The following is a 27,431-nucleotide window of genomic DNA, read 5'->3' as shown; positions in this document are numbered from 1 at the left end:
ATCTACAAATACTTTAACATAATTAAAACATGGTATACTCTGATCATTCTTCAGAATGAGTTTGGTAGCACCTTATCAGACTAACAAAATTTATGAAAAGACATAAGCTTTATAAGCTAGGACTCACTTCATCGGATCCCTGAAGAGGTTAAGCTGATGTAGGATGTACAATGGAACGAGGTAGGCAAAAGGGAAGGGAACACGGGATGATTATAGAGATGAAGGTTACATGTGAGAGACACAAGTACCTTATCAATTAACAATTGTAATATATTGGATAAGTGATTGTACTGTACACTGGTCAAATTGTTGGAATTATTATGGAAAAATAAAAACTTTTTTTGGGAAAAAAACCCAATTGTAATATATTAAAAATCCAATCTATTTGTTAACCCTATTTGAGAAAGACTTTGTCAAAGTTTTACCTATGCAAGTGACAATCTCAACCCAAATCTTTGATTACAGTGATTGCCGCACTTCTAAAATGTTACTAATCTGTCCTTAATTCCCTTTTTTAAATATTCCTCTGAAAATATGAACATAAGCCAATATGAAATATGAAATCAATCAGTTTTCATATCACAACTTATTTTGACAAAAAAATACAAGATCAGGTAAATATATGCGCTTGGAAAAGGATCCATTTCCATCTTCCAACTCAATATCATCTATTGATTAATCTTCCACACGCAAATACTCAAATCCTCCCCAGCAAATTTTGTGACGGAGGTGGGGAGGGAATAAGAAGTTGAGAAATGGGGCAGTTCTATTACAGACATAAGACTACAGCATTCCAGAATTAAGCCCTCTTGCATAAATCCCCCCCTCACTTTATAGATCTCCTCCAGTTGCAACCAAGTTTTGTAATACTTCTAAGAAGGAATTCTCATCACATATTTCTAACTATGAATTTGGTTTTATTTATTTATTTATTTATTTATTTATTATTTATATTTTTATACCGCCCTTCTCCGAAGACTCAGGTTAATTCTAGGCTTATCTTTTGATAGGCTAGGTGTGGTTAAATAGAACAGGCACACCTGATCATTTTCTTACTAGTACGACTGATACCATGACAAACCAATTTACCCACATAGTGCTGAAAACTAGTTTATTATAGAAAGCAGAAAAGATAAAGCAAAAAAAAAAAACAACCAGAGAAAATGAGATCAGCTTCAACATGTGACTTAAGAAAGCAAAAAACCTTTTTTTATGAAAAAGTTGACTGTTAGAGGAAACCCTCCTAAAGTATCAGTGCTTATGTTAAAGCACATTTCCACATAATATTAGCATTGCTTCAGCTTATGATGAAAACATGGCATAATTACATACTTCCAGAATAGATCTACCCATTTGTAAGGTGAAAGAGCTGTCTGTAGGCTCTTAGATGGTAACTACTCTCACTAACTCCATCCCACCTTTACAGTTGTCTTCATTTGTCAAGCTAATTCTTGCTTTTAAAAGATTTTTTTCCACCATTAGAATACGTATTGTTTTGCTGTTGCTCTGCATATAGAGACAAACTGTAGGAACTTTGATACCATTTATCTAAAGAAATATCATACAAAAATTGTTTGCATAATTGTTACTTGTTCTTCACCCACTATACCTATTGCTATATGCCCCACAAAGTAATCTACAGTCTCTCAATGTTAAGCACACTTGTGATACTACTAATACATCTAGTATCATGAAAAATTACAGTTTTTCAAAAAAAAGGATTAAGTCACAAAATTGGTTACTGAGATATTCTCTCTTTCAGCTAATGTTCTACCAGCTGCGTAAATCTTCCAAGTACTTACCAACTAGTTACACAACACTGAGCAAACAAAGACCTACCTCCCAGAAGCTATTATACTTGGCTGTGGGAGTCTGATTTGTTTATACCTTGAGACTTTCCCTGTTTGGGATAAAGAAATCCTTTTTAAAAATCATCTCTGCTTAGACATCTGTTATGGGCAGAGACTACACTGCACTAAAACAGAAATGTGCTGGACTATAAATGAATTTAGTATTTCATCTCAATTATTATTTCTCAATTATTATTATTATTTCTGAAGGTAGGAAAAGAAATAACTTGATTTCTAGTAACTTACCCAGTCTCATCTATACCATTTTCTGGCACCACAAATAAGTGGTTTACCACCTCTTACTGGATTTTTTATTTTTTTATTTATTTTTTAGCTACCTGGTCTCACCTAAAGCCCTAAACATCCCATCAAAGTCCTCATCCTTCAAAGCTGAGTCTACTTAACTTTTTAAATCAAAGATAGCTAGGCCTCATCTTGTAGCTGGGCAATGGTAGAAGAGAGCTAATCAAAACAGGGCCTTAATCTTTATGGGGCATGTTTAAGAACAGCAGGAAAATGGGCATTTTAGGATTTTACTGATGGCTAACAAACAAGCTGATAATAGGTTACTACTTTTGATGCCTTTACAGTTGTCAGTAGTGAGACACTCACTTTAAAGCAATAACAGACCCTTGGAATTATTTTGCAAGTTACGCCAATCCCATACTAAGAACTGCATATAATTTTTGTAAAAATTAATATTTATTTATTGTTGCATCTGGACATCTGCAGTCACATTTCTTTCAGTTTCTTGTTCTGCATCTTGGTAGGACGATCCACAACAAGTAACATCTTTCAGTGAAGAGTATGTTAATGGGATAACAAATGCACAACCCAAGGAATTTGGAAAGCTTACTGTAACTAGGGATTCTTGCATTAATTCACCCTGATCGCATTTGCATAAAATGCTATTTTATCAGGAAGTATTCATACATACTTACTTTTTGCATGCCATCTTCATTTACGTACACACTCCTGAAAAGGCATTTAAAGATTTTGCTCAGCGTGAAAGCAAAAAAACGGATCGCTCCCATATGCATGCCATGTCCCATCTCATCCAGAATTTCTGCTGCCTCTTCTTGTATAATATCAAGGGATTCACCAGTCTCTTTTGATAGCTAAGCACAGAAATCAAGAGCTTTAATTAATAAAGGCATCCCTCAAATATTCTGAATTTATGGACTTGCTGAATCAGAGCAACCCTAGACTTCTGCACCACGGAGGCCCACCAAATATCTGTTAAAACCAGGGGTGAAATGCTCCCGGTTCGGACCGGATCACGCGATCCGGTAGCGATGGGGGCAGGTAGTTCGGAGAACCGGTAGCAAAAATCCTTGCCCCCCACCCCGCCCATGCCTCGCTGTTCCTCTTCTCTGTCCCTGAAGCTCTCGGTGGTGATATAGCTGCAAACGGTCTTAAATGACTGCCATGGTGCTTCAAAGGGCTGCACTACAGCTGATCAGCGCTGTAGGCGGCTAGTAGATCGGTGCCTCTATTTTTAAAGAAAGTAGACCAGTGCCTCCCAAAAAAAGGCAATTGGTAGACCGGTGCCTCTATTTTTAAAGAAGGTAGACCGGTGCCTCCCCAAAAAAGGCAATTGGTAGACGGCTGTGCTCCCAAGTTTTGTATACTTTATTATTTTTATTATTTATTATTATTGGCCATGCCCATTCAGTCATCTGACCACCAAGCCACGCCCACCAATTAAGCCACGCCCACAGAACCGGTAGGGAAAATTTTTATATTTCACTCCTGGTTAAAACTCTTAAAAAGGACATCAGAAATAACAGTATTTTCTGCTCGTTTTCCCAACTGGACAAATAGATACATAAAAGGCAGCCATTAATAAGCTTAACTTTCATTACAGGTAGTCCTCAACTTACAACAGTTCATTTAACGACCGTTTGAAGTTATAAGGGCACTGAAAAAAGCGACTTGTGGCCATTTTTCACACTTATGACCGTTGCAGCATCCCCATGGTCAAATGATTTACATTCAGATGCTTGACAATTGGTTCATACTTATGATGGTTGCAGTGTCTGGGGGGGGTCCATATTTTGCAACCTTCTGACAAGCAAAGTCAATGGGGTAGTCAGATTCATTTAACAGCTGGAATGATCCACTTAACAAATATCCCAAGAAAAAGTCGTAAAATGGGACAAAACTCACTTAACAAACTTCTCACTTAGCAACGTAAGTTCTGGGCTCAATTGTGTTCAAAAGCCGAGGGCTACTTGCTTAAACAGTAAGGCCTTTTTACTGCATTTATTTATGAATGTATGAACTGCTTAAGACAACTCTCAATAGATTATAACAGCTACTGTTTATGCAAAAACAACTATAAAATTTAATCATATATAAGAAATATGATATATAATTATAGTAAATTCCTGGCATTTCGGTTTGAACAACTGTATGGATGGATGTATCCCACCCAAGAAAAGAATTGGGACTAGCCTCATTAGATATTATCAAGACATTAGAACTATATCTCCTGGAGTGGTATATCTCCAAACAACTTTTTACAAAATTAATAAATTACAATCAGCACAAATCAAACAAATCTCTCTGATTTGGAAATATGTCTTTAGGCAGCTTCAAAACTATAATGAAAAAGCACAATTATTTCAAGGAAGAGTTCTATCACAAATCTTGAAGAGAGAAAAAAAAAGCTAGGGAGCCAGGATAAGACTTCATAATTACGATATTAGTGAATAACAAAGTTACTGGTCAAATTATTATAAACAGCAGCTGACAAATAAACAGCTGACAAATAAACTGAAAGGGGAGCAGATAAAAGGTTGACAGACCTGCCTGATGACATACTGAACCTGTTCAGACTGTAGAACAATACTTTTAATGGCACTTGGCTTGCAGGGAGAAAGTTCTTTATAAACAACAGGAGTATAACATTTCATTGCATATCTGAGGTCACTGGACTGCCGTCGCTCTTCCAAAATATCTTCAAATTCATATTTTTTCTTTGATGTGAGATTTTTCTGCTGGGAATAATACAAATGGAGAATTAGACACTGGCCACATTAGCACATAATTTTAAGTAAAATACTCTAGCTTATTACACTTCTATATATAAAAACGCATTGTTCCAGCATTTGTAGTCCCACCAGCATGAGTGGGCAACCAAATAAAGCACAGAGAAGTAAGCATTATGATTTGTTTCCTTCCTTCCCGTCTCCTCTCCTCCCTTCTCCTCCCCCCTCCCCCTTTCCCTTCCCTTCCCTTCCCTTCCCCGGTGAGTCTGCGTTGACTCTTTGTTACAGCCTGGACAAGTCCCGTAGTTTCCTTGGCATCGGTTTTTGGAAGTGGTTTGATCCCTGCCTCCTTCCTAGGATTGAGAGTGAGTTACTTAGCCAGCAGGGAGTTGTGCCTAAGGAGGGATTACAACACAGAGTGTCTTGGTTTCTAACCTGGTACTTCAAACCATTACACCAAACTGGCCCTTACGTTCTAATATAGAGTTGTGGTTTATTGTGTCTTCCCAGAAACCAGGATCTGAAAGCCAATCTATAAACCTGAGTTTACAGAATTGCTCTATATTCAAGAAGACAAGCAAACAGAAACCAAGTTTTAAGCCAAGATTTAGGCACATCAAATAAGTCCTAGCAACCACAAAAGATTTGTTCCCAGGTAGGTATGGCAGCTTTAATGATTTTGTTCAGCTTCTAAGATTTGTAGTGATAAATGTTATGTAATACTTTTGTAATATTTGCTGTCAATTTGTAAGATGTAATCAGCCCACACAAATGAGCCACAAGGGATTATTACTGGCATCTACAGGTTCTAGAAAACATAACCTACTGATACTGCCATATCTTCCTTCCTTCATCTGAAGCTACAACAACTATTCAGTAACAATAGAATCCTCCTACTTGCATCCTACTCGCACACTGGAAGAACGCCAACTTTAAAAGTTCTTAGAATGCTAAAATCCTCATAATGTGAGCCCAAAAGAAGTGAAAAACATTTACACAAGTTTCGGGATCTGGCATTCTGCTCTGAAGAACACTATTACACTCAGGGAGTCATGTGGGGGGAAGGAGACACAGGATCTGACACAAATTACACTGAATCAAATGTTCCTGGGATCATTAACTTATCTGTAAATATTTACTGATAGTAGGTACCATTGAACTTAATGGAACTTATACATATATTTATGTACATAGAAGTAAGTGTACATAGAGGATTATATTAGTACAGTCTAGGTAAAATCCCTAGAGTTCCTTAAAAATCTTAAAATATGAATAAAGATGATAAAAGTGTGAGAAAGAGGATTCAGAAATGATTACCCAATTTTTCTAGAATTTATTTAATGTATCTGTATCAAACAATCACTGCCTCCTAAATCGGTTAACAAAGAAATGTGACACACCCTCAGATTTACAATATATTCTGACAGGACACATGAAAAACCTGAATTTAGAGATTAGTTTCTGAAGGTTAAAAAGAGTGGTGAGAAGATGTCTGGCATTTATATAAACTTGAGGGTTTCTATTATTTTTGCTTTTAAAAGCCCAAATCAGGCTCCAAACAAAAAAATCAAAGAATCATCTTACTGCACAGCCTTTACAAATAGTCCTCGACATACAACCAAATTTACAATGTACCCCAAATATGGAACTTACAACCTTGTTTTGAAGTTACAACATCGCCCCCCCCCATCACTTGGCTACATTTTGGGTGCTAGGCAACCAAATCACATTTATAGCAGCTCTCTGGGGTCACATGATTACGATTTACAACATTTTTGCAACAATCAGCATTTTTCTGGTTACTGGCAAAACCCACTCCATAGCATTTAACAACTGCATAAAAAAGCTCACAAAATCAGGTCTGGTTGCATGGTGAGCTGCTTTGCAACCATCACGACTTAAGATCATAATTGTGGGCTCAATTACATACATAATTCGGAGGGCTAACTGTACTTCTAACAGATTTTAACCTTTTTTCAATAAAAATAATCCCAAAGCCGGATTGAATATAACAAACTGATGTACCAATTGCATCACAGAGTTTAATGGCACACCGACACAATAAAACATAGCTTTAACTGACCATCAGAAAGAATGGGTATCTATTAAATAATTCCAACATTAAAATATGTGTGGTTGATATAACATACATCATTTGTGCTATTATGTAATTGGCCCTTTTTATCCGTTGTTCAGATCTTTTTTCCGCAACTTTGGTAACAGAATACACAACAAGATATGGAAAGTATCTTTGTTCAAACCTTGACATTCCCAGTTTCAAATATCACAGACAGAAAGGGTGAGAAAGAACTGCTGCCCAAAACTTTGGAGAGCCACTCTTAATCAGAATAGACAGCAAGATGATGTAATACTGTGACTCCATATAAAAAAGTCTTGATAACTTTCTTAGATATATTTTCCCACAAATGAGATGCATAATCTGCATTTGTCACTGTACTGCTCTGCCCAGAGAAAACTTAGTTTTATATTAATGAACACAAAGAGGTAAATGGTTCTGTTTCCTTCAGTGGCACTATTAAAATCTTCCTGTTTTTTAACAAGAAATCAGAAGGGTGTAATACAGGTAGTCCTCCACTTACAACAGTTCATTTAGTGACCGTTTGAAGTTACAATGGGACTGAAAAAAGTGACTTATGACCATTTTTCACACTTACAACCGTTACAACATCCCCATGGTCATGTGATCAAAATTCAGATGCTTTGGCAACTGGTTCATATTTATGATGGCTGCAGTGCCTCAGGGTCATGTGATCCCCTATTGCACCTTCTGACAAGCAAAGTCAATGAAGGAACCAGATTCACTTATAACTGTTACTAACAACTTCAGTAATTCACTTAACAACTGTGACAAGAAAGGTTGTAAAATGGGACAAAATTCACTTAACACCTATCTCACTTAGCAACCGAAATTTTGGGCTCAATTGTGGTTGTAAGTCAAGGACTACCTGTAGCTGATTAAACAGTAAGGCCCTTTTAATGCATTTATTTATGAATGTATGAACTGCTTAAGGCAACTCTCAATAGAGTATAAAAGCTACCGTTTATGCAAAAACAACTATAAAATTAAATTATATACAAGAAATATGATATATAATTATAGTAAATTCCTGGCATTTCGGTCTGAACAGCTGTATGGATGGATGTATCTCACCCAAGAAAAGAATTGGGACTAGCCTCATTAGATATTATCAAGACATTAGAACTATATCTCCTTGAGTGGTATATCTCCAAACAACTTTTTATAAAATTAAAAAATTACAATCGGCATAAGTTAAACAAATCTTCCTGATTTGGAAATATGTCTTTAGGAAACTTCAAAACTATAATGAAAAAGCACAATTATTTCAAGGAAGAGTTCTGTCACAAATCTTGGCAGAGAGGAAAAAAAACTAGGGAGCCAGGATAAGACTTCATAATTAGGATATTAGTGGATAACAAAATTACTGGTCAAATCATTATAAACAGCAGCTGACAAATAAAGAACTGAAAGGGGAGCAGATAAAAGGTTGACACACCTGCCTGACTGTAGAATAATACTTTTAATGGCACGCAGCTTGCAGGGAGAAAGTCCTTTATAAACAACAGGAGTATAACATTTCCTTGCATATCTGAGGTCACTGGACTGCCGTCGCTCTTCCAACATATTTTCCAGTTCATATTTTTTCACTTAACACCAGTGGTGGGATTCAGCCAGTTCGCACCACTTCGGGAGAACCGGTTGTTAACTTTCTGAACAGTTTGGCAAACTGGTTGTTGGAAGAAATCATTAGGGCAGAGAACTGGTTGTTAAATTACCTGAATCCCACCACTGCTTAACACCTATCTCACTTATCAACAAAAAATTTAGGCTCAAATTGTTTGCTGGTTGTAAGTTGAGACTACCTGCATGCTATAGTACAGCGTTCACTTCTTGGGAAGGGAAGGATAAGATACATATTAATAATATGTGAGAATGAAGGATTGCACAAGTCAGGCTAGAAAAAGCAATCTGTTAAAGCACAATCATATCCCCATTAGCACTGAGAAGAGCAAGAGGACTCTGTGGAAGTATTTACACATTTTTCAGTTTCCAGCAGTACGACACTTACAATACGTATTTAGCTTCCCTATTCCATGGGGACAGTAAGATATATTTTTTTCTTCTGTTCAATCATGTCCAATTCTCAGAAGCTGCCTGCACAAGTCCCTGTAGTTTTGTTGGCAAGGTTTTTCAGAAGTAGTTTGCCACTGCCTTCTTCCTAGGACTAAGAAAAAATGACTAGCCCGAGGTGACCCAGCTAGCATTATACCTAAAGTAGGACTAGAGCTCAATTGATGCCTTAACCACACCAAATATCAAATTATTAAAGATTCTCTTGATAAACTTATTATATAATTAAAAAAATACCTCTAAAGATACTGAGGCAATTGTCAAGTCTTTTTGGTTGCTAGAGATTCTTCCAAGACCACATGGATATATCAGTTTTGTGATGTAATTCCTTACTCTTATTGTAATTATTTTTGAGATGTGGTTATTAAATGTTATTTAAAGTATTTCCGAATCATAAGCATCAGTATTTACAGATACTAACCCCTCCTACATGCTGATTGAATCAGCAATCTATTACCTTTTGATAAGGTAAACAATTTGATAAATCTCATTTTATTCCAACAAGATCACACATGCTGAAATGCTGAACAGAAAATAGACTATTACAAAACAATACTCTCTACCCTAATGGTTTGTATTTGGTGGCAATATAAAGAAGTACAAAATAAAAGTTTACTAATGTATTTGTTAGATTTATTTCTCAACTTTTCTTAGGTAGTTGAAAACAGCATACCAATAGCTCTGTGAGCTAATTGGTCTAAGGCAGGGGTCAACAACCTATGGCTTTGGAGCTGCATGTGGCTCTTTCATCCCTCTGCTATGGTTGTCACCGGTCGGCTCCACAATTGATAGGGCTTTTGGTTATGGCAGGTAAAGGAAAAAGGATGCCGCGCTAGGAGGAGACTATGGTGGGGGAACCGGACTTCCAGTCAGTAGAGGAAAAAGGATGTTACGCTAGGAGTAGACCATGATGGGGGAACCAGACTTCTGGTCGGCTCCAGAATTGAACAGGGGCTCCCGGTTAGGACCTTTGTGGCTCTTTGAGTATTGAAGGTTGCCTACCACTGGTCTAAGGAATAGTGGCTGACCCAAAGTCACCCAATGATCTTTTATGGGCATGGATAGATTTTAGCCTGATTTTCCTGTCTAACATCTTAAACCATCACAATCTACATGATTGTATCCTATTTATTGGATGCATCCTATATGCATTTTTTTTTTAAAAAAAAAGAACATTCAACAAATTATGTATTTTGAACATGTCTGGATGACCATTTTATCAATCACGATAATATCTGAGATTAAAGCATTAGTTGAATCAACTGTATCTAAACTGTTCAAATTTATGCCTGGAACAAGACCACACACTGCTCAAGAATCAGAACGCACACGCACTCTTTTCACACATATTTTACGTGGCAAAAAATTGTAACGTTTTAAAGCCCCCATTATATTTTCAAAGCAAAGCCTGTCTTTTAAAATAATCATTCCAATTAACAGGTGCTGCCTTTACTCCAGAACAGCAACACGGGTACAAAGAAATCCAAACAAGCCCGTCTGGTCCTTGAATCTTTGGGAAGTATACCTCAGGGGACAGTGCCAGGGACTTCATAGCACCAGAAACCTCAGAAAATAGTGCCAAGAGACTCAAGCCACCCTTCCCCTTTAAGAAAACCAAGAAGCACCAGCAGAAAGAAAAACACAGCCCTGCTAACAGATGAGACAATAGAAGTACTTAAGTAGAGGCATTAAGGTAAGGGGAATCAGGCTAAAAAATAACTCATCTGGAACTCCCCTTTTCCTCTTTCCTGGCAGAATTAACCCCCAGGATAGCGAAGACAAAGGCCCATGAACAGGATTAACCCATTAAGGCAGGAAGACAGGATCCAGGGCCATCACTTTAACTAAAGGCACCCAAATAAACCCATCAAGCTGCAGGAGCTTCAAAGGGGAATTAAGAATAAAAGGCTGAGAGTCACACTTCCAAGCGGGCTTGCAACCCAGCTGCGCCACATCTGCTTCCTTGCCTTCCTTCATCAAAGAATCCCACTTTCTGGCAGCTGCTTCGGAATTCATTTCTTTTCAGCGTCCCTGGTTTTTCCCAGCTGGGAACGAACGCAGGAAATTTCTTCTAACAACATGCATACATGTGAGAGGCAACTCATCACACAGAGCACACGGGTGCATGTGGCAGCCTCCATCCCCAGTCCGATGCTCGTCCGCAGTGGGGAACCCCAACTCCCACCATCCCCAGCCAGAAGGCAAAAAAGTGCAAATACTGGCAGGGAACGATGGTCGCCGGGAAAGGAGGCCGCCGCTGCTGCTGTAAAATGGGAATCGCTGCTGCTGTAAAATGCTGAGCTTCAAGCAACCACTGCAGGACCCGCTTTCTTCTAGCCCAAAAAAGGAAGCGGCTGTCCCGTTACTACACGCGCAAGGATGTCCACGAAGGGATCATGGAGGGGGGAAAAAGAGGCCTTTAGCTGACGACGCTGCAAGGCTTCCAAGCACGCCTCGCTTCTCCCTTCTCCCCGTCCTCCCTTCACCCTGCGCGAAGCAATCTCGCCACGGCGGCGGCTGCGGCTGCCACCACCCCAGCGGTCCCCAAAGCGGGAGACAGCTACTTACCGAGTATACAGGGGGGCCCCGCCGAGCGACTGCCCCGGACGCTGCGGCCATCGCCAGGCTGCTTTCTCCTGCCGGGGTGCCCGGCTGCACTCACTCCTGGCTGGCTGGCTCCCTCCGCCGGTTACCGGTAGCACCCATCCACCCGCCCCTGCTTGGCGACGCCCTCGCCGCCCTGCTCTGCGAAGCCTGGCGAAGGAGGGAATCTGTCACTCGGGGAAGAAGGGCGGAAGTACCCGATGGGCGCCGCCATCTTGTACGCGACGGTATTCGCGCGGGGCCAAACCTCCTCTGGGGCGACAGTGATCGCCATTGGGGGAAGGGAAAGGGAAGGGAAGCGGCATGGTGGGAATCGTGGGCGGGCAGAGCCCGTCGCCTAGAGAGGACGAGAAGGAGGACTTCGCTTTTGCAGAAGGGCTGCTGGACACCGTCCTCGGTTCCTTGTATGACTTCGGTGGGTGATCTCAAATCTGATTTTTTTTCCCCAGGGACTATGGGTTTCGGTGTTGCTTCCCCTTATTCTTATCGTGGGACCCTGCTCCCCTTTTTTCTTTCTCGTTCCGGATTCTTAGCCATCTCCTGCTCTCAATATTGTACTAACAATGAAATGGATGCTTGAAACAAGGGGGAGCTGGTGGAAGTGAAATCTTGAAGAATTTGAGAAACCTTCACGTGTTATATAGTTACATTGATGGTTTTAGTAATGTAGTTCTTTAAGCCAAAGCGAAGCGATCCGAAACGCCCACTTTCCGGCCATTGAAACCAACCAGTTCTGATTAGACCCATAAATCCAAGAGGGCTTTCAAGCAACAAGGCAGCAGATATTTTATGGGATCTATTTTTTGTTCATTCCGGGAAGAAACCCTGGTCGAATACTTACCCCAAGGTCCTAATTTCTTGGCAATTCCATACCTGCAGATTGTTTTTGAATTACTGGATACCATTACTGTTTTCATGTTTGGTGTGTTGTGGTGTCCAATGATCTGTGGATAATAAGATGATATAATAGGTAAATTATTCTGCATATACTGTGAATGTAGCTCTGTATAGATTCCTTTTAAGTTCTTACAGAAAGTTCTGTGTTCTTCATTGTTCCAAGTGTCTACATCTAGGTTCTAAAATACTAAATGCTCAACTGTAGAGTAAGTTTGTTAAAGTATTTAGCTAAAATTTAAATACATTAATAAAAATATGAAATTATATATATATTTAAAGATGTATAAATAAAAAAGTCTCATTGAGCTTAATTTTTGTTTTATTTATTAAATTTATATGCCTCCCAACTCAGTATTCAGAATGACTATGGGCGGCTTATAATGTAATAAAAATAGAAATTTAAAAACAATTATAAATATAAGAGCAATTAAAATTATAAGAATTAAATACAGATTCCCAATACATCACTTCCTAGTGAGTATACAAAAAAGCTTCTGCTTTTATGGCAACAGTACAGATTTGCTTTCCATTGCCATCTTTCAGGATGCTTTTTAGCCTGGAAATTTCCTGATATTCTCTCATACAAATAATAACCAGGTCCAAGTTTGCTTGGGTTAAAAAAAGTTCCGCCAAGGACAACAAGGTGCTGGCATCTGCTAGGATTCTCTGCTAGGATTCGTGTGTTTATGAGTTCATACTTATCTGTGGAATGTAAACATCACTATAGATGGCACCCATGATAGGAAAACATTCTGCATTCTGTGCTACCCAGATGAATGTGCCAAATTGTTCCTAGTAGATAACTTAAATATTATCTTATCAGAACCAAGAATTTTCTAACAATGTTTAAGAGTTTATAAAAAGTATATTTAAAAATAAAACAAAATAGTTTAGCATGATTTGCAAAAAAAATCGGAAAAGACTTTTGGGAATACCAAAAATAGCCAAGAAAATAAACAATTAAGTTGTAGAACAAATCAGTCCCAAATTCTTATTTAAGGTACAAATAATGAGGCGCAAACAATAATTCTCTGGGCCCATTATGTGAAGACTCAGTTCCCTTGAGAAGCCTATATAATGCTGGGAAAAGTGGAAAGAAAGAAAAAGGCAGACAAGCTACAAGATGATGGATTTGATTACAACAGCAAAGAAAATGCACCATTGAAAGATCTAACAGGCTTGATTGAGGACAGATCATTCTGGAGAAAATCTACCTGTGTGGTTGCTAACACTTGAGGCTATACTGGTAGCACTTAATACTGCAATCTGTGGCTATGAACAGTGAATTCTGAGTTCTGAGCATGATAAAGTGTGGAACAAGGAGATGACCATGTTTGCTTTTAAACTATAGGTGAATCACCGCCAGAGAAATGCAAAAAGAAAAAAAACAAGAAAAGATACTCCCAACAGGTAACAGCAACAGTGGCCACCCCTACTACATCACTTGTCAATCCTGAACTTTGTACATCTTCTTTGGGTAAGAGAAAAAATGTGTCCAATTTCTTTGACAATCTGAAAGATGAACTGGCAAGTGTTCATCAGAAAAAATGTGACTCGGGTTCCAGTTCCCCTCATCCACTCCCATTCAAAAGCGGCCAAGAAGAAAAGGCAACACAGGTTGAAGTTGTGACATTCCAAGGTCGACACAAAAAGAAGAAGGCTAAACTAGAAATTCCTGGAAGTGATGATTCAAAGGTAAGGCATTCATGTTTAATTCCCCCATTTTTGGAAGCAGAACATTCAGTTTATAAAAGGGATTTGTCAAAAATAATTACAAGTCACCTTGAAAACATTATTGGTCTGCCTGTATATATTATCACCATATGACCAAAGAGAAGGAAAAGACTTTTCATTTGGTGAATTTACTCTGGTCATTTAGGAATAATTTAGTTGGCTAAGTAAATTAATATTTGCAAGCCTCTTTTACTGTATAGGAATTCTTCATAATAGAATGTTCGTAAATACATTCAGTGTTAAAACTATCCCACGTTTAATTGCAAGGTGAGATGGGAATAAGCAGTTTGCCATAATACACAGCCTCTTTGCTCTTCTCTTTGCAAGAGGAGTAGTGATATTAGAACAGGTAATGGTAAAGGTTTCCCTTGTCGAGCTGTGTCTGACTCTAGGGGGCAGTATTCTTCTGAAAACATTAGCTGAAGGAGCCAATGTTGTCTGAAGACATTTCTGTGGTCATGTGGCTAGCATGAGTATATGCTGAGGTACCTGGAACATTGTTACCTTCCCACCGAAGTGGTGGTTATTTATCTACTTGCATTTGCATGCTTTTGAACTGCTAGATAGGTAGGAGCTGGGGCAAGTAAAGGGAGCTCACCTGGTTGTGTGGCACTTGGGTCTCAAACCCGAGCTATCAGTTCAGCGTCTTTAACCAGTGAGTCATCACACACTCCCAATATCAGGATATTTCTGATTAATTCATAGCTTCTCACTTTCTTAGAGCTTGAGATGTTATACCAGGTACAAAAGAAGTCCATATATTAATTCAACTTTGAATTGACCTACCCAGTCTGGTCTGTGGAAATTCACATAACCACCCATACAATAAAAAAATATTTATGTATCTTTTTGCTACCATCTTTTGATGAAATGGGTTTTTGCAGCCTAGATCTGGTAACTCTAAATAATTTTCTTTAGGAAAAGTTCAGTTACTAGTCATAACTTTCTGTATCAAACAAAATAGGAGACAGAGTAGTTTGTGCTTTCAAATAAGATGCCTAAGTGGACAAAGCCATACTCAAACTTCAGCTTCTTAAGTCAAGCCAAATTGTGTTGAAACCAGACCAAACCAGATCACTCACTCACTGGGCTTCCACGGACATTAACAGTTGTGGAAAATGGAGATAAAATTTAATTGGATTTTTTAAAAATTCTTCTTTTATATTTTATGATCTCTGTCTTGGCTTTTGTGATCCAATGTCCAATCTAATCTATTGACAGGATTTTTTTTTTCTTTCAACAATCTTGCAAATTTTATTGAGATGATGGGAATTACAATTGAGTCAGGTTAATGTGGTACTACTTCATTTCTCAGTGTTTTTACCCTATTCTTTCCCAGTACCTATTTTAAATCTAAAACTGTAACAGGATCCACCTGTTACAAAACTGGTTTGGGACTGAATCACAAACAGGTAGTTCAGTAGAATTCCATGGTTGCTATTATTGCCAAATACCAGTATTTCAAAAGAATTAAGCAAGAGCCAAATGACTTTAATTACCAAAGTTTTATCATCAGCTTCTGAGGTTCAGACAAGTTTTTAAAATTAGATTTATTAAGAATTTTACATTAAACAAAAAACTGTTCAAAGAAAGAAAAGAAAGTGCAAGATATAAAAAAGAATTTTAGAACACTGTATGAATGATTTTTGACTTTCTTTTCGACAGATAATTACAATTTTATTGAGTTTTATACTCAAGTGTTTAAAGCTTTGGAGCATTGGTTCACATTATGTAAATATTTCAAGGAGGATTATAAAAAGAATAGAATTCAGAGGGAATAGCAATAAAAATCCTATAGACAAATATATTTCTCCACTGCAATGGCTGTTAAGGATTTGTTTAATCTATGCCAATTTACTGACTATAGAATCACATGTTTATTAATTTATAGAACATGTTGACAATCATTAGAGGCTTACACAAGATGAAAAAAAATAGTCCTATCTTAAGACTATAGAAGTAAGTAGGTGTATGAAGTAGAAATATGATGAGTATGACCTACCTATCCTGATGCAAAACTGATAAAGGTAATTACAGTTGCTTAAAAATAAATAAATTTCTGTGGCTAACGAGGAATACCAATTAGGAACACTTTAAACACATTCGTTGTTGTTAGTCGCAAAGTCATGTCCGACCCATCGCAGCCCCATGGACAACTTTCTTCCAGGCTTTCCTGTCCTCTACCATCCTCTGGAATCCATTTAAGCTCACGCCGACTGCTTCAATGACTCCATCCAGCCACCTCGTTCTTTTGTCGCCCCGTTCTTCTTTTGCCCTCAATCTTTCCCAGCATTAGGCTCTTCTCCAGTGAGTCCTTCCTTCTCATTAGGTGGCCAAAATATTTGAGTTTCATCTTCAGGATCTGGTCTTCCAAAGAGCAGTCAGGGTTGATCTCCTCTAGGACTGACCAGTTTGATCGCCTTGCAGTCCAAGGGACTCACAGGAGTCTTCTCCAGCACCATAGTTCAAAGGCCTCAATTCTTTGGCACTCAGCCTTCCTTATGGTCCCACTTTCACAGCCATAGATTTACTTTTTATTTACATACATACTTAAACACATAGCATGCATAAACAGCAACAAATTGAGGCCAGCAACACATTCACTTCAACAATACAATAACAGCAACAGAAAAATCAAATCACCTTCCTCAGTACTATTGCATCACTGTAATACTTCCATTGAGGACCTGTATACTGCACGAATCAAGAAGAGGGCCGTGAAAATATTTACAGATCCCTCACATCCAGGACATAAACTGTTTCAACTCCTACCCTCAAAACGATGCTACAGAGCACTGCACACCAGAACAACTAGACACAAGAACAGTTTTTTCCCGAAGGCCATCACTCTGCTAAACAAATAATTCCCTCAACACTGTCAAACTATTTACTAAACCTGCACTACTATTAATCTTCTCATAGTTCCCATCACCCATCTCCTTCCACTTATGACTGTATGACTGTAACTTTGTTGCTGGCAATCCTTATGATTTATATTGATATATTGACCATCAATTGCGTTGTAAATGTTGTACCTTGATGAACGTATCTTTTCTTTTATGTACACTGAGAGCATATGCACCAAGACAAATTCCTTGTGTGTCCAATCACACTTGGCCAATAAAAATTCTATTCTATTCTATTCTATGCTACCCTTGCACAATGCACACGTTTGCATTTGGCAATCTTTTGGAAAGAAGGCACAACACAAATCACAGTTTTTTTCATTAGGACCCAAGAAATGTTAGCTCCCTAAAGCATAGAGTTTAAATACAGCAAAATGTCAATCTAGCAGACCTAAAAGAAACAGTTTTCTTCTTCAATTCAAAATCATTATCAGCCTTACTTACTCTTACTTACCTAACACTCCCCAGCATTCTCTTGCTTTGAGTACCGTGGCTAATAGTAAAAAGATTGAATTTATTGCCTGTTGTATTGCTTAACACGCTACGTCTTTGTGGCTTAGAGAACTTAAAAACAACTAAGCCACCATAAGCCACTCCAATCATGTGAAACAACCTGATATTTAAGGCCCGTGTTGTTCTGAGTTATGGGCATTGTAGTGTTCTAAGTTCTCCCCCCACCCCCGGGGTCCGTTCCCCTAGTGGAGAACGAGGATAGTACCTCTCTGTGTTGATTGGCTAAGCCAGTTGACAGCCAGTATAAAAGGGCTGTCAACAGAGAGGGAGAGAGTTTTTTGTTCGTTTGCATTTGTCACTGCTGTTAGCTATGTTAAGGTTAATAAAGTAAATTACCTGCTATCCAGAGTCCTGCCTACACCTTGCCGGCACCTGAACCCACAATATAACAGGCATCTCCTTCCCCCTCTGATATTTAGGTGTGGTCATAAGAAGGCAATTCAAAAGATTGTGTTCCTTTTTAGTTTAACCCTGGTACCTTGTTATATCCAAATATAGAACAACAGTGCAATTGCAGGTAGTTCTCAATTTACCACCATTCTTTTAGTGGCCATTTGAAGTTAACAAGGGGACTGGAAAAAGTGACTTGCAAGTGTTCCTCGCGCTTATGATCAGCACAGCGTCCCCATGAACATGTGATCAAAATTTGGGGCAGTGACAGCCAGCATGTATTTGCAACGGGTGCAGCCTCCCAGGGTCATGTGATCACCATTTGCAATCTTCCCAGCTGGCTTCTGACAAGCAAAATCCATGTGGGAAGCCAGACTCGCGTAACAACCAACATGATTCACTTAACTGCATTGATTCCCTTTATAGCCACAGCCAAAAAACTGGGGGGTGATTCACTTAACCACTGCCTTGCTTAGCAATCAAAATTCTGTCTCAATTGTGGTCCTAACTTGAGGTTACTTGCAGGGTTGTTGTTTTTAATTTAAAAAATGGCTTGGAAAAAAAAAAACCCAGTTGATTACATTTTTGTTATTCCAATAGTGCACTCTGCAAAAAGGGTTCAGTTCAGTCAAAATGTTCCCATCATGGAAAAACTTGAATGGAAGAACTGGATTGACTATATTCAAAATAGATATCAGATTAAGAAATTTCGGATTGCTTTTGAATGAAGGATGTTATTTTTGATTTTAATGGAAGAAGTCAGGTTACGTGAGAGAGAAAGATTATAATTGTGTTAGATTTTAAAAATTTAATGTATACTGTTTTGTTTAATGAACTATACCTTGTGTTTGCTCCGGGAAGTCCGGGGGGGGAGGGGGGTTTTGGAGGGAGGGGGGGAGGGGGAAATTTTTTTGTTGTAAAACCTTTTCAATAAAAAAAAAAAAGAAAAAGAAAAAAAAAGAAAAACCATTTTTCACAGATTTTTCTCTTTAGTTGCATATCTCCCATCTATGGAGAAGGAATTGATCCTGTGGTATTTTTTTTATTTTTTTCTGTTCTACCAGCAGAAACAGCCTCCTATATTGGAAGTTTTCCTGCTCTAAGAAGGGTTTAATTCTAGAACCAGTTTATACAGCATGATACTGCCTTGTTTGAATTGACAAAGTTAAGATTAGTTATTTACTTGGAAGACTAAACCTCTGGTTCCAATGTCCAATCTAAATTGGATCCCACAAGATTAGTTATGGTCAAGGAATTGGATTGCATCATAACTTGTGGCTAAAAAATAAAAGCACATGCTAATGAATATTTTATTGTTAATACTGTTGAAGTGGTGAAATACTAATACTTTAAAGGCTAATACAGGATTGCTGGATGTAATTAAGGCCAGTATCTATGTTCTCCTCCTGTTTAGTGTTACTCTCGGCTACCTCAGCCACAGTTGTGTCCGATGCCGTGAGAAGAAACAAGCCAACTTGGTTTTCTTTTCCACCTGTGACTTCGGTTATTGGGTCTGCATAAAGTCAACACTGAGCTTCTGCCTCTCAGCCCCTTTTAAACATCTCACGCTGCTCATGCCCCGCCCCATGGCTGAACTGGTCCGTTGATTGGACGCCTGGCCGCTCTCTCCCACCTCGTCTGACAACCTCAGCTGCCATGTCATCTGCTAAATCCCGGAACTAAAGCAGCTCTTCATGACGCCCAGCCCTCATCTCCCTCTATCCCGGCTGCCTATGTGATGATCTCCTTCCCATGCTTCCCAAACACAGATTTCTGCAGCATCATGTGCCGAGTCAGTGCTGGGCTCGACAGTTACATCATTATTGCTAAACAACTTGCCTCTTTCTGATCAGATTTGTACCAGCTATTCGTATACTTGAGATTTCCTTTAGTTTGGGGCTCTGTTAACTGAATCACTATCACCTGAGCTGAAAATTGCATAAGAGTGAGGCTCTCCTTCAGGGGTGAAATCTAAAAAATTTCCCTACCAGTTTTGTGGGCGTGGCTTAATTGGTGGACATAGCTTGGTGGTCAGGTGACTGAATGGGCATGGCCAATAATAAATAATAAAAATAATAAACAAAGTATACAAAACTTGGGAGCGCACGGGTCTACCTTCTTTAAAAATAGAGGCACCGGTCTACTAGCTGCCTACAGCGCTGATCAGTTGTAGTGCGGTCCCTTGAAGCACCGCGGCAGTCATTTAAGGCCATTTGCAGCTATATCGCCACCGAGAGCTTCAGGGACAGAAAAGAGGAACAGCGAGGCATGGGCGGTGGGGGGGGGCAGGGATTTTTTCTACCAGTTCTCCAAACTACCCACTCCCATCGCTATCAGATCGTGTGATCCGGTCCGAACCGGGAGCATTTCACCCCTGCTCTCCTTCCACATTCGATGATATAGTTAGTTCATTTTTCATGTTCTACAACTCCCATATATAATAAGATTTAGCCTTCAAGTCAATCTGGACTCCTGGGGAATGGCTGGAAAAATCCCTGAAATTTTCTCAGCAGCGTTTATCAGAAGTGATTAGACAATGTCTCTTTACTGGAGCTGAGAGAAAATGACTGACTTTGTGCTCAAGGAGAAACTATAATTCAAATTTCCTATTTCTAGCCTAGTGCTTAATTGTTATACCAAACTGGCTTGTGTAATGAGAATAACATGGAAACTATATCAGGATTCTTAATCTCTTCATTTTTTTCTTTAGGCCCAGACTTTTAAATTCTATTTAGATGATATGTAAGTTCTCATAGGGAAAATCAAGGCTTTTGCGTACATAATTACATTTTAGTTTCTTCATTTTTCAGCAGACAAGCTAATTACATTTTGTTTTGCAGATGGCAAATGTTAAAGGGCATAGTTCTACAAATTTACGAGCACCTAATTTTTAAATTCATTATAACAAAATATATTACACGCTCGATAACAGAGGTCTCCAACCTTGGCAACTTTAAGCCTGGCGGACTTCAACTCCCAGAATCCGCCAGCCAGCAAAGCTGGCTGGCGGATTCTGGGAGTTGAAGTCCGCCAGGCTTAAAGTTGCCAAGGTTGGAGACCTCTGCTCTATAATGCTCTTGTTTAAATTCTTAAGTTCTGTAAAACTTAAATTCTTACTCTTTATGTGTTGTATATTTGGATTACAAGTTTTTATCAGGAAAATTTACTTACAAAAGCTACCAGACAAAGCAAAGTATTAAAAAATAGTATTTGTGGATACCCTATTTTATTTAAGAGCACGTCTATTGTGGATGTCTATTGTGCATGTTCAAAAGTCTCATTGAATTCATTGAGATTTACTATCAGATTAATCTATAATAGTAGCACTGACGTGTCTGTTTAAATAATATAGTTGAATTCTGTAACCACCATCATATTCAAAACATCTTGCTCTAACCAAGTTCTAGCTTAAGCGTCGATAAGAAATAAATTGAAAAATCTTACTTAATAGCAAAGCATACTATTTTATGTTTTAAATTGTATCTAGGCAAAAATGGCGGCTGAAGAACCATGTATGGACACCCAAGAATTTCACTTGGAAAAAGTAAGTTAATTTGATGTATGTTTAAAGGGAGGGTGGATTTGATTTAAATCGAATTGAACACTGGAAATTTTTAAGAAAATGTTGGATAACCATCTGACTGAGATGGTGTAGGGTTCCTGCCTGGGCAGGGGGTTGGACTAGAAGGCCTCCAAGGTCCCTTCCAACTCTGTTGTTATGTTATGTTATGTTATGAATTGATTTAAATCACTAGTAAAAAGGCTTGATTTAAATCAACTCGATTTAAATTATAATTTTTAAAGAGCAACTGTCATCTCTGTCCCACAGAGGCTCCTCCTTTGACCCGCTGTTGACTCACCAACAGTCCATTCACTTTAATGGGATGGCTTGTGATGCGACAGTGACACAACAAAGTGAGGGATGTGACAGGCAGCAGGTGACTGTTAACAGGTGCTGCCATGATGGATCTGAAATGACAGGTGCTCTTTAAATGTAAGGACTCATTCTTGCTGGTAGTTAGAATCTTTAATATTATTATTTGCAAACAGAATTAAGGTTTCCTATTTAGCTTGTAGAGCTTGGATTCATTGAATCCAAAATGTAAATATTGCAGAATATACAGCTTCATGCTACATAACTAAGCTCCATTTCATGCTCAATAAACTAAATTATTAATGTATCTTAAATAGAAAACTATCTTTAGATAGATTTTTATTCCAAAAGCATTTTGTTAAAATAAATTTGATAAAAATAAAATCTGTTTTAAATTTTAAAAAATCCATTTTTTTTTATTTTTTAAAAAAATCAACAATTTTTATCTACCTTGTTTAAAGGTAAGCACGTGACATGGAGTCTGATGGAGAAAAGGTAGAACTGTCCATAGATCAACCAGGCCCCAAATCTACCAGGATTTTCCCCCTCATAAACCAGACTTTCCACAATTATTTAGGAAGATCTGCAATATTTTAGGCCTGAAACCATACACTCGGGGACTGTTTGTTAAATGCTTGACATTAGAGAGTTTCCCAGTGGCAAATCTATCACATCCTTCTAGTTTCTTAACATGCCCAAATTGAACAAAGATAGGGACAGCAATCTGTATCTGAAATGGATGAAGTGTCATATCAAAAAATCTGGATGGAAACCTGAAATCCTGCATAGAATACTCCAGAAAAAGGAATTCCAATCCCTGCTGGATTTCCAGGTGGCCTATCCTAACATCCAATATCTATCCAACACACAGAAAGTTCCTGAGCTTCAAATATCAGGATGCCCGCTAGTAGAAGGACCTTCCATTCAGCCTGTCATCCCCTCCCAGAGTGTTTAGGTGACGATTACCATAGTTTTAAAAATAATGAACACTCAGTTTGTGGTGGGGGGGGTGTTGAACGGCCAGGTGGATGTGTATGAAATCCAAATTCAAGCAGTTGATAGAACTTGCATCATTTGTGTCATTGTCTAATTGTAATAGTCTGTGAGAATGTCCTTCATAGAAGCAGGAGAAGAAAGAATAGCAGGCAAGGTCAAGTAAGAGGCAGCTTAGTCTGTAGAGGGAATGGAGGCATGGCAAATGTCTCAGAAGAGACCATCTCTATTTTCTTCAACTGTAAAGGTGGGGAGAGGAGAGGATGCATTTTCAGATTTGCATGATTCTGTTACTGTAAGCTTACAATAAAGATACAGTTCAAAGCATCAGCCATTTGTTCAGTGGGGATGGTGCTGAACAAAGGGACTTACCACTGATCCTCGAAGCTCCAGCTGTTGCAGGACTTTCGCGGTTATGTGAACGAAATTTGGGCATTTGGCAACCAACCCCACTTACAGCATCCCATGGTCACATGATCACCATGTGTGACCTTCCCTACCGGCTTCCCACAAGGAAAATCAATTGGGAAGTCAGCATGGAAGGTTGCATGCTTGGGTAAGTCTTCCCCACCTACTCTGGCCTTTCTTTGTTTCTATGCACTGGGTTCTTCTTGCTCCCTTTGCTTGCTTGCTCACTCACACGTATTGGACCCTCATTCCTGCCTTTGCTCACATGCATCCTATCCTCTTTGTCTCCTTCCCCCAGTGAACTGTGCACTGTCCTCCTTCACCCCTTTGTATGCACCACTAATGCCTCCCTACACTCGCATGCATTTCTTCCCAAGCCTCCCTTCAGTTGCACTCTCAGGGGGCCCCTATCCCCCTACAGCACTCCTAATCTTTATCTGGGACACCTTACCTGCTCATCCACCTGCATCAGTGGTGGGTTGCTACCGGTTCGCCCTGGGTCGGGTGAACCAGTGGCGGGAAGTTCCGCCCACCCGCCCAGACGCTTCTGCACATGCACAGAAGCTTCACATGCGTGCATCCATGAGTGATGGGTTTTGAATCCCGCCCCTGCTGTGCATCTCAGGGTTACAACAGCAAACAGGACTTCCTGGATTGCCATTAATAAACAATGCGGTCACGTGACAATCTGTTTTGCAACTATATCACTCGGTGATGGGATCCTGGTGCCAATTGTTTTTGTAATTCAAGGATACCTGCTCATGGTTGGTGCTTCTTGTCTGGATTATCTCAAAGGAATGACATCAGTCATAGAGAGGCTCTGGAACCAGGTGAGGGAGAAAAACGGGCCTTCCCCACCCACCCCCCAGGCCCTCTGGAGGCAGGAAACAACCTGTTTCCCTACTTCTGGTGGGCCCCGAAGGCCCGAAAATCAGCTAGGCAGCGTACACATGTGCGCCAGAGCTGAGCTCGCATGCCCACTGATATGGCTACGCGTGCCACCTGTGGCATGTGTGCCATAGGTTCACCATCACAGATCTAAATGATGCAAATTATATAAAAAAGATCTACCATGATACAGATAGCACTCTTATGTCCATATTGCATCAATCTGTCAATTGTTCAGGATCAAAATCTGAAATAACATTTTGCAGTTAACATATGAATCTGACGATCGTTGACTCCAAAAAAAAAATCCCTCAAGTTTTTATTGGCTGTGAAAACAGGTGCAGAACATTTCTTCTGTATGCAACATGGTGGCATGATGTGTTACGCTATTCTTCAAATGCGTTTCTTATGAAACCAGTTTGTATGCTTCTATTTCTTGAAAAGCAGAATTGCAAAAGACCAAAGGAAAAAAAATCAATTGTGTTTGCAATGCTTTAGGCCCGCTTGGAAGTACACCGGCTTGGAATTACAGGATTCACAAAGAAAGAACAGAGAGAATTGGAGCAAGAACGTGCTATCATGTTGGGGGCAAAGGTATGACACTTTCTTGTGAGTCAAGAGATGATTTACAGAAGAGGAGACTTTATTTTAAAGCTTTCCCATTGACAAAGCCTTTGGCTGGATTTTTTTCTTTTTCTCTCAAATGGAGGAGAAATGGCAGGGTCAAAGAATGGGAGAGGTTTGAGATTTCAGAAATAAATTGTGGATGAGCAATGTAGCATTCCTCCATCCAGAGTTTCTGTATTAAATTCCTTTAAAAATTTTAAAAGTAGTACTACTGAATATACTTGGGTATAAGCCAGCTCTTGAATTTTTAATCAAAATATGAAAAATGTACCACCCATAGGTAAACCAACACACATTTTGTGTGATATTTTACTTAAAAATCCAAAGATTGGCTTATCTGTGGATGGACTTATCCATGAGTATATATAAGAAAATGGTACTTTAAAATACTTTTTTAAAGTATTACCGTATATATTTGAGAAATAAGTATTCACAGACATCAAACCTGAAATTTGGAAGTGTATTGCACTTGAAATGTTTGACTTATCCAGTAATACATATGACAGCTCTTAATACGTAAATGTGACTGGTTGCATAATTATTTTAAAATGTTGCCTTAGTATTGAACATATTTAGAAATCTTATGTAGTTTAGCTTTTTGCCTTTTGAATTTGTACTGCCGGCAATGCATTCACATCAAGACTTAAGAAATATGGAAGGTGGTGTTTGCATTTCTGTCAAACATTATCTACATAAATGTTGTCTCAAAGCATCCCATCTTCTGAAAGAAATGAGAACAGTGTTGATGAATTGCTAATCATTTCATAAATAGCCATATTCCCAAACATCATAGCTACCTCATTGATAAGGCTTATTTTAACCACATTTCTATTGAAAGCATCAAATTAAATCATGTTAGCCTTTAAAGAACCATCATTATACATGATTGTATTATCACTATGAACTTTTCTCTCTCTCTTTTGGTGTTTTGTTTTTTTTACAAAATACTGAAATAGAGTTATTAAAATCTTATTGCAGCCTCCAAAAAAGGAATATGTGAACTATAAAATTCTTCAAGAGCAAATCAAAGGAAAACAAGCAGCAAAGAAGAAAGAAAATATGACGGTTTGTGTGAAATATTTCATATAAAAACAAAACCTAAAATCAAGTCGGAAAGCTCTAGTATAATAGTTTCCAGTAAGACCTGGGCTATGTGTTTAGCTACAGGAAATTCTAACAGCAAATTGGTCAGTTTCCATTGCATTTGGGAACCATATTTGATTTATGGAAAATGTGGTAAATGACCATTTAGAACATTCATTCTCCTATTCCTCTTTTCATTAACAGGAAAATAAATCTGATTCTCTGAAGAGGAGAAAAAAGAGAGGGCATGTAGAGAGGTGAGCCAGGATTTCAATCTTATATAAACAAGGTGTAATAAATTGGATTTATTTTTGTATTTGTTTTGGTTGTACTTATTAAGTTTTTTTCACATCTACTGCTAAATAATACTGTAGTTTTGGCATTAAAACAACTGAGCCTTTAGCCTCTGTTTTATTTTCTATTTATGAAGTGTAAGGAGAAATAATTAATGTTTGTCATTGAATGGGACTGGGCAAATATAAAACAGTGGTTCAGTTTCAGAAGCAATAGGAATCTCTTGATTGAAACTTTCAGGATAAAATGTTGAAACAATTGTTATGATTAGAATATATATATATTTAAAATGTAATTGCCAAACTCTAGAAACAGGTAGTTTCATTTGTTTTGTATGTATATGTAAAAACCTCATGAGCATCTATCCATGTGGTCACAAAGAGTCGATGTTGTAATAAAAATCAGTCAGTATATAAACATGCATATATATACAAATATATGTTTTCTCTTCTAAAAAAAAACAGAAAATCCAAGAAGACAACAAAACAGAACATATTGCCATCAGGACGATTAGGAAAATTTAAAAATGGAACTTTGATTCTTCAACGTTGTGACATAAGGAAGATCAAATCTTCCAAGTTGAATAAATGAACTTATATTGAACACAGAATAGGATGAAAAAACTGGGTAACAAAATAACTCTTTTTTTAAAAAAAAATCTAATTGTTCCTTTTTTTAAAAAAAATAAAAACTCATTTAAAGGTTCCATTTGTAATCTGAATTTAATAGTGTATTGTTGATTAATGTGCAATAAGAAGAAATGCATCTGAAAACTAAATTTTGCAAATGTTACCTGAATTTCATAATGGTTTCCACTGAACTGGTTACCAACAGATATGCTGAAGAGTTCGTCAGAATGTTTTACACTGAAATGAATATGTACAGAATATATTATGATTAATTGCTCTGAATTCATTATATTTTTCTACAGCTCGTTTCTATGAGTGTTCTATAGGAAATGGCAGTTTCCAGTATTACTCTTAGGATCACTCTTAGGACTCCTTTATGATGCTCTGATCCATTTTTAAAACTTTGCCTACAGCTTTAATCTTGAGGAGAAATCTAGTATTTAGTATTTGGTTGAAGAAGATCAAATAGTCCTCTTCCCATTTAAAATGTCTTCTGTATATCTTCAAGTGCTGACCACATATAATATTCAATGCTAGGAGAACCAGTTTGGTATAGTGGTGAAGTTGCTGTTCTAGA

General features: G+C 38.3%; 2 protein-coding genes across 5 annotated transcripts in view; one reads left to right on the top strand and one right to left on the bottom strand.

Annotated features, from left to right (window-relative positions):
* The window catches only part of GNPAT (glyceronephosphate O-acyltransferase), a 40,367-nt gene extending 28,596 nt beyond the window's left edge, over nt 1–11,771 (bottom strand). For 2 of the 3 annotated variants that reach the window (XM_058167054.1, XM_058167062.1), the window contains exons 1-3: nt 11,583–11,771; nt 4,661–4,852; nt 2,792–2,968 (exon numbers count right to left, since the gene is read on the bottom strand). In XM_058167054.1, coding sequence (XP_058023037.1) covers nt 2,792–2,968; nt 4,661–4,852; nt 11,583–11,633 — 420 coding nt within the window. In that variant the 5' untranslated portion in view covers nt 11,634–11,771. The remainder of the gene's footprint in view (nt 1–2,791; nt 2,969–4,660; nt 4,853–11,582) is intronic. The other variant, XM_058167060.1, reaches the window with a different exon arrangement.
* Nucleotides 11,772–11,779: 8 nt separating this feature from the next.
* C1H1orf131 (chromosome 1 C1orf131 homolog) lies at nt 11,780–26,930 on the top strand. 2 transcript variants are annotated; one of them, XM_058167076.1, is made up of 7 exons: nt 11,780–12,033; nt 13,867–14,210; nt 21,546–21,602; nt 24,720–24,815; nt 25,827–25,913; nt 26,136–26,188; nt 26,690–26,930. In XM_058167076.1, exons 1-7 carry the CDS (start codon nt 11,922–11,924, stop codon nt 26,814–26,816), a joined length of 876 nt encoding a protein of 291 aa, XP_058023059.1. In that variant the 5' UTR covers nt 11,780–11,921; the 3' UTR covers nt 26,817–26,930. The 2 variants fall into 2 exon arrangements, with proteins under 2 accessions (XP_058023059.1, XP_058023067.1); XM_058167084.1 differs by lacking the exon at nt 25,827–25,913.
* Nucleotides 26,931–27,431: the final 501 nt, after the last annotated feature.

This window comes from Ahaetulla prasina, chromosome 1 (assembly GCF_028640845.1).
Source record: "Ahaetulla prasina isolate Xishuangbanna chromosome 1, ASM2864084v1, whole genome shotgun sequence".
Classification (NCBI taxonomy): Eukaryota; Metazoa; Chordata; class Lepidosauria; order Squamata; family Colubridae; genus Ahaetulla; species Ahaetulla prasina.
This window is presented reverse-complemented; position numbering and strand designations above follow the sequence as displayed.

Excerpts from the sequence above, each read along its gene's own strand:
- C1H1orf131 (XM_058167076.1), top strand. The coding sequence starts at position 11,922 with ATGGTGGGAATCGTGGGCGGGCAGAGCCCGTCGCCTAGAGAGGACGAG. Across the intron at positions 14,211-21,545 it reads CTGGAAGTGATGATTCAAAG|GCAAAAATGGCGGCTGAAGA; the intron begins GTAAGGCATTCA and ends AATTGTATCTAG. Across the intron at positions 25,914-26,135 it reads AGAAGAAAGAAAATATGACG|GAAAATAAATCTGATTCTCT; the intron begins GTTTGTGTGAAA and ends TTTCATTAACAG.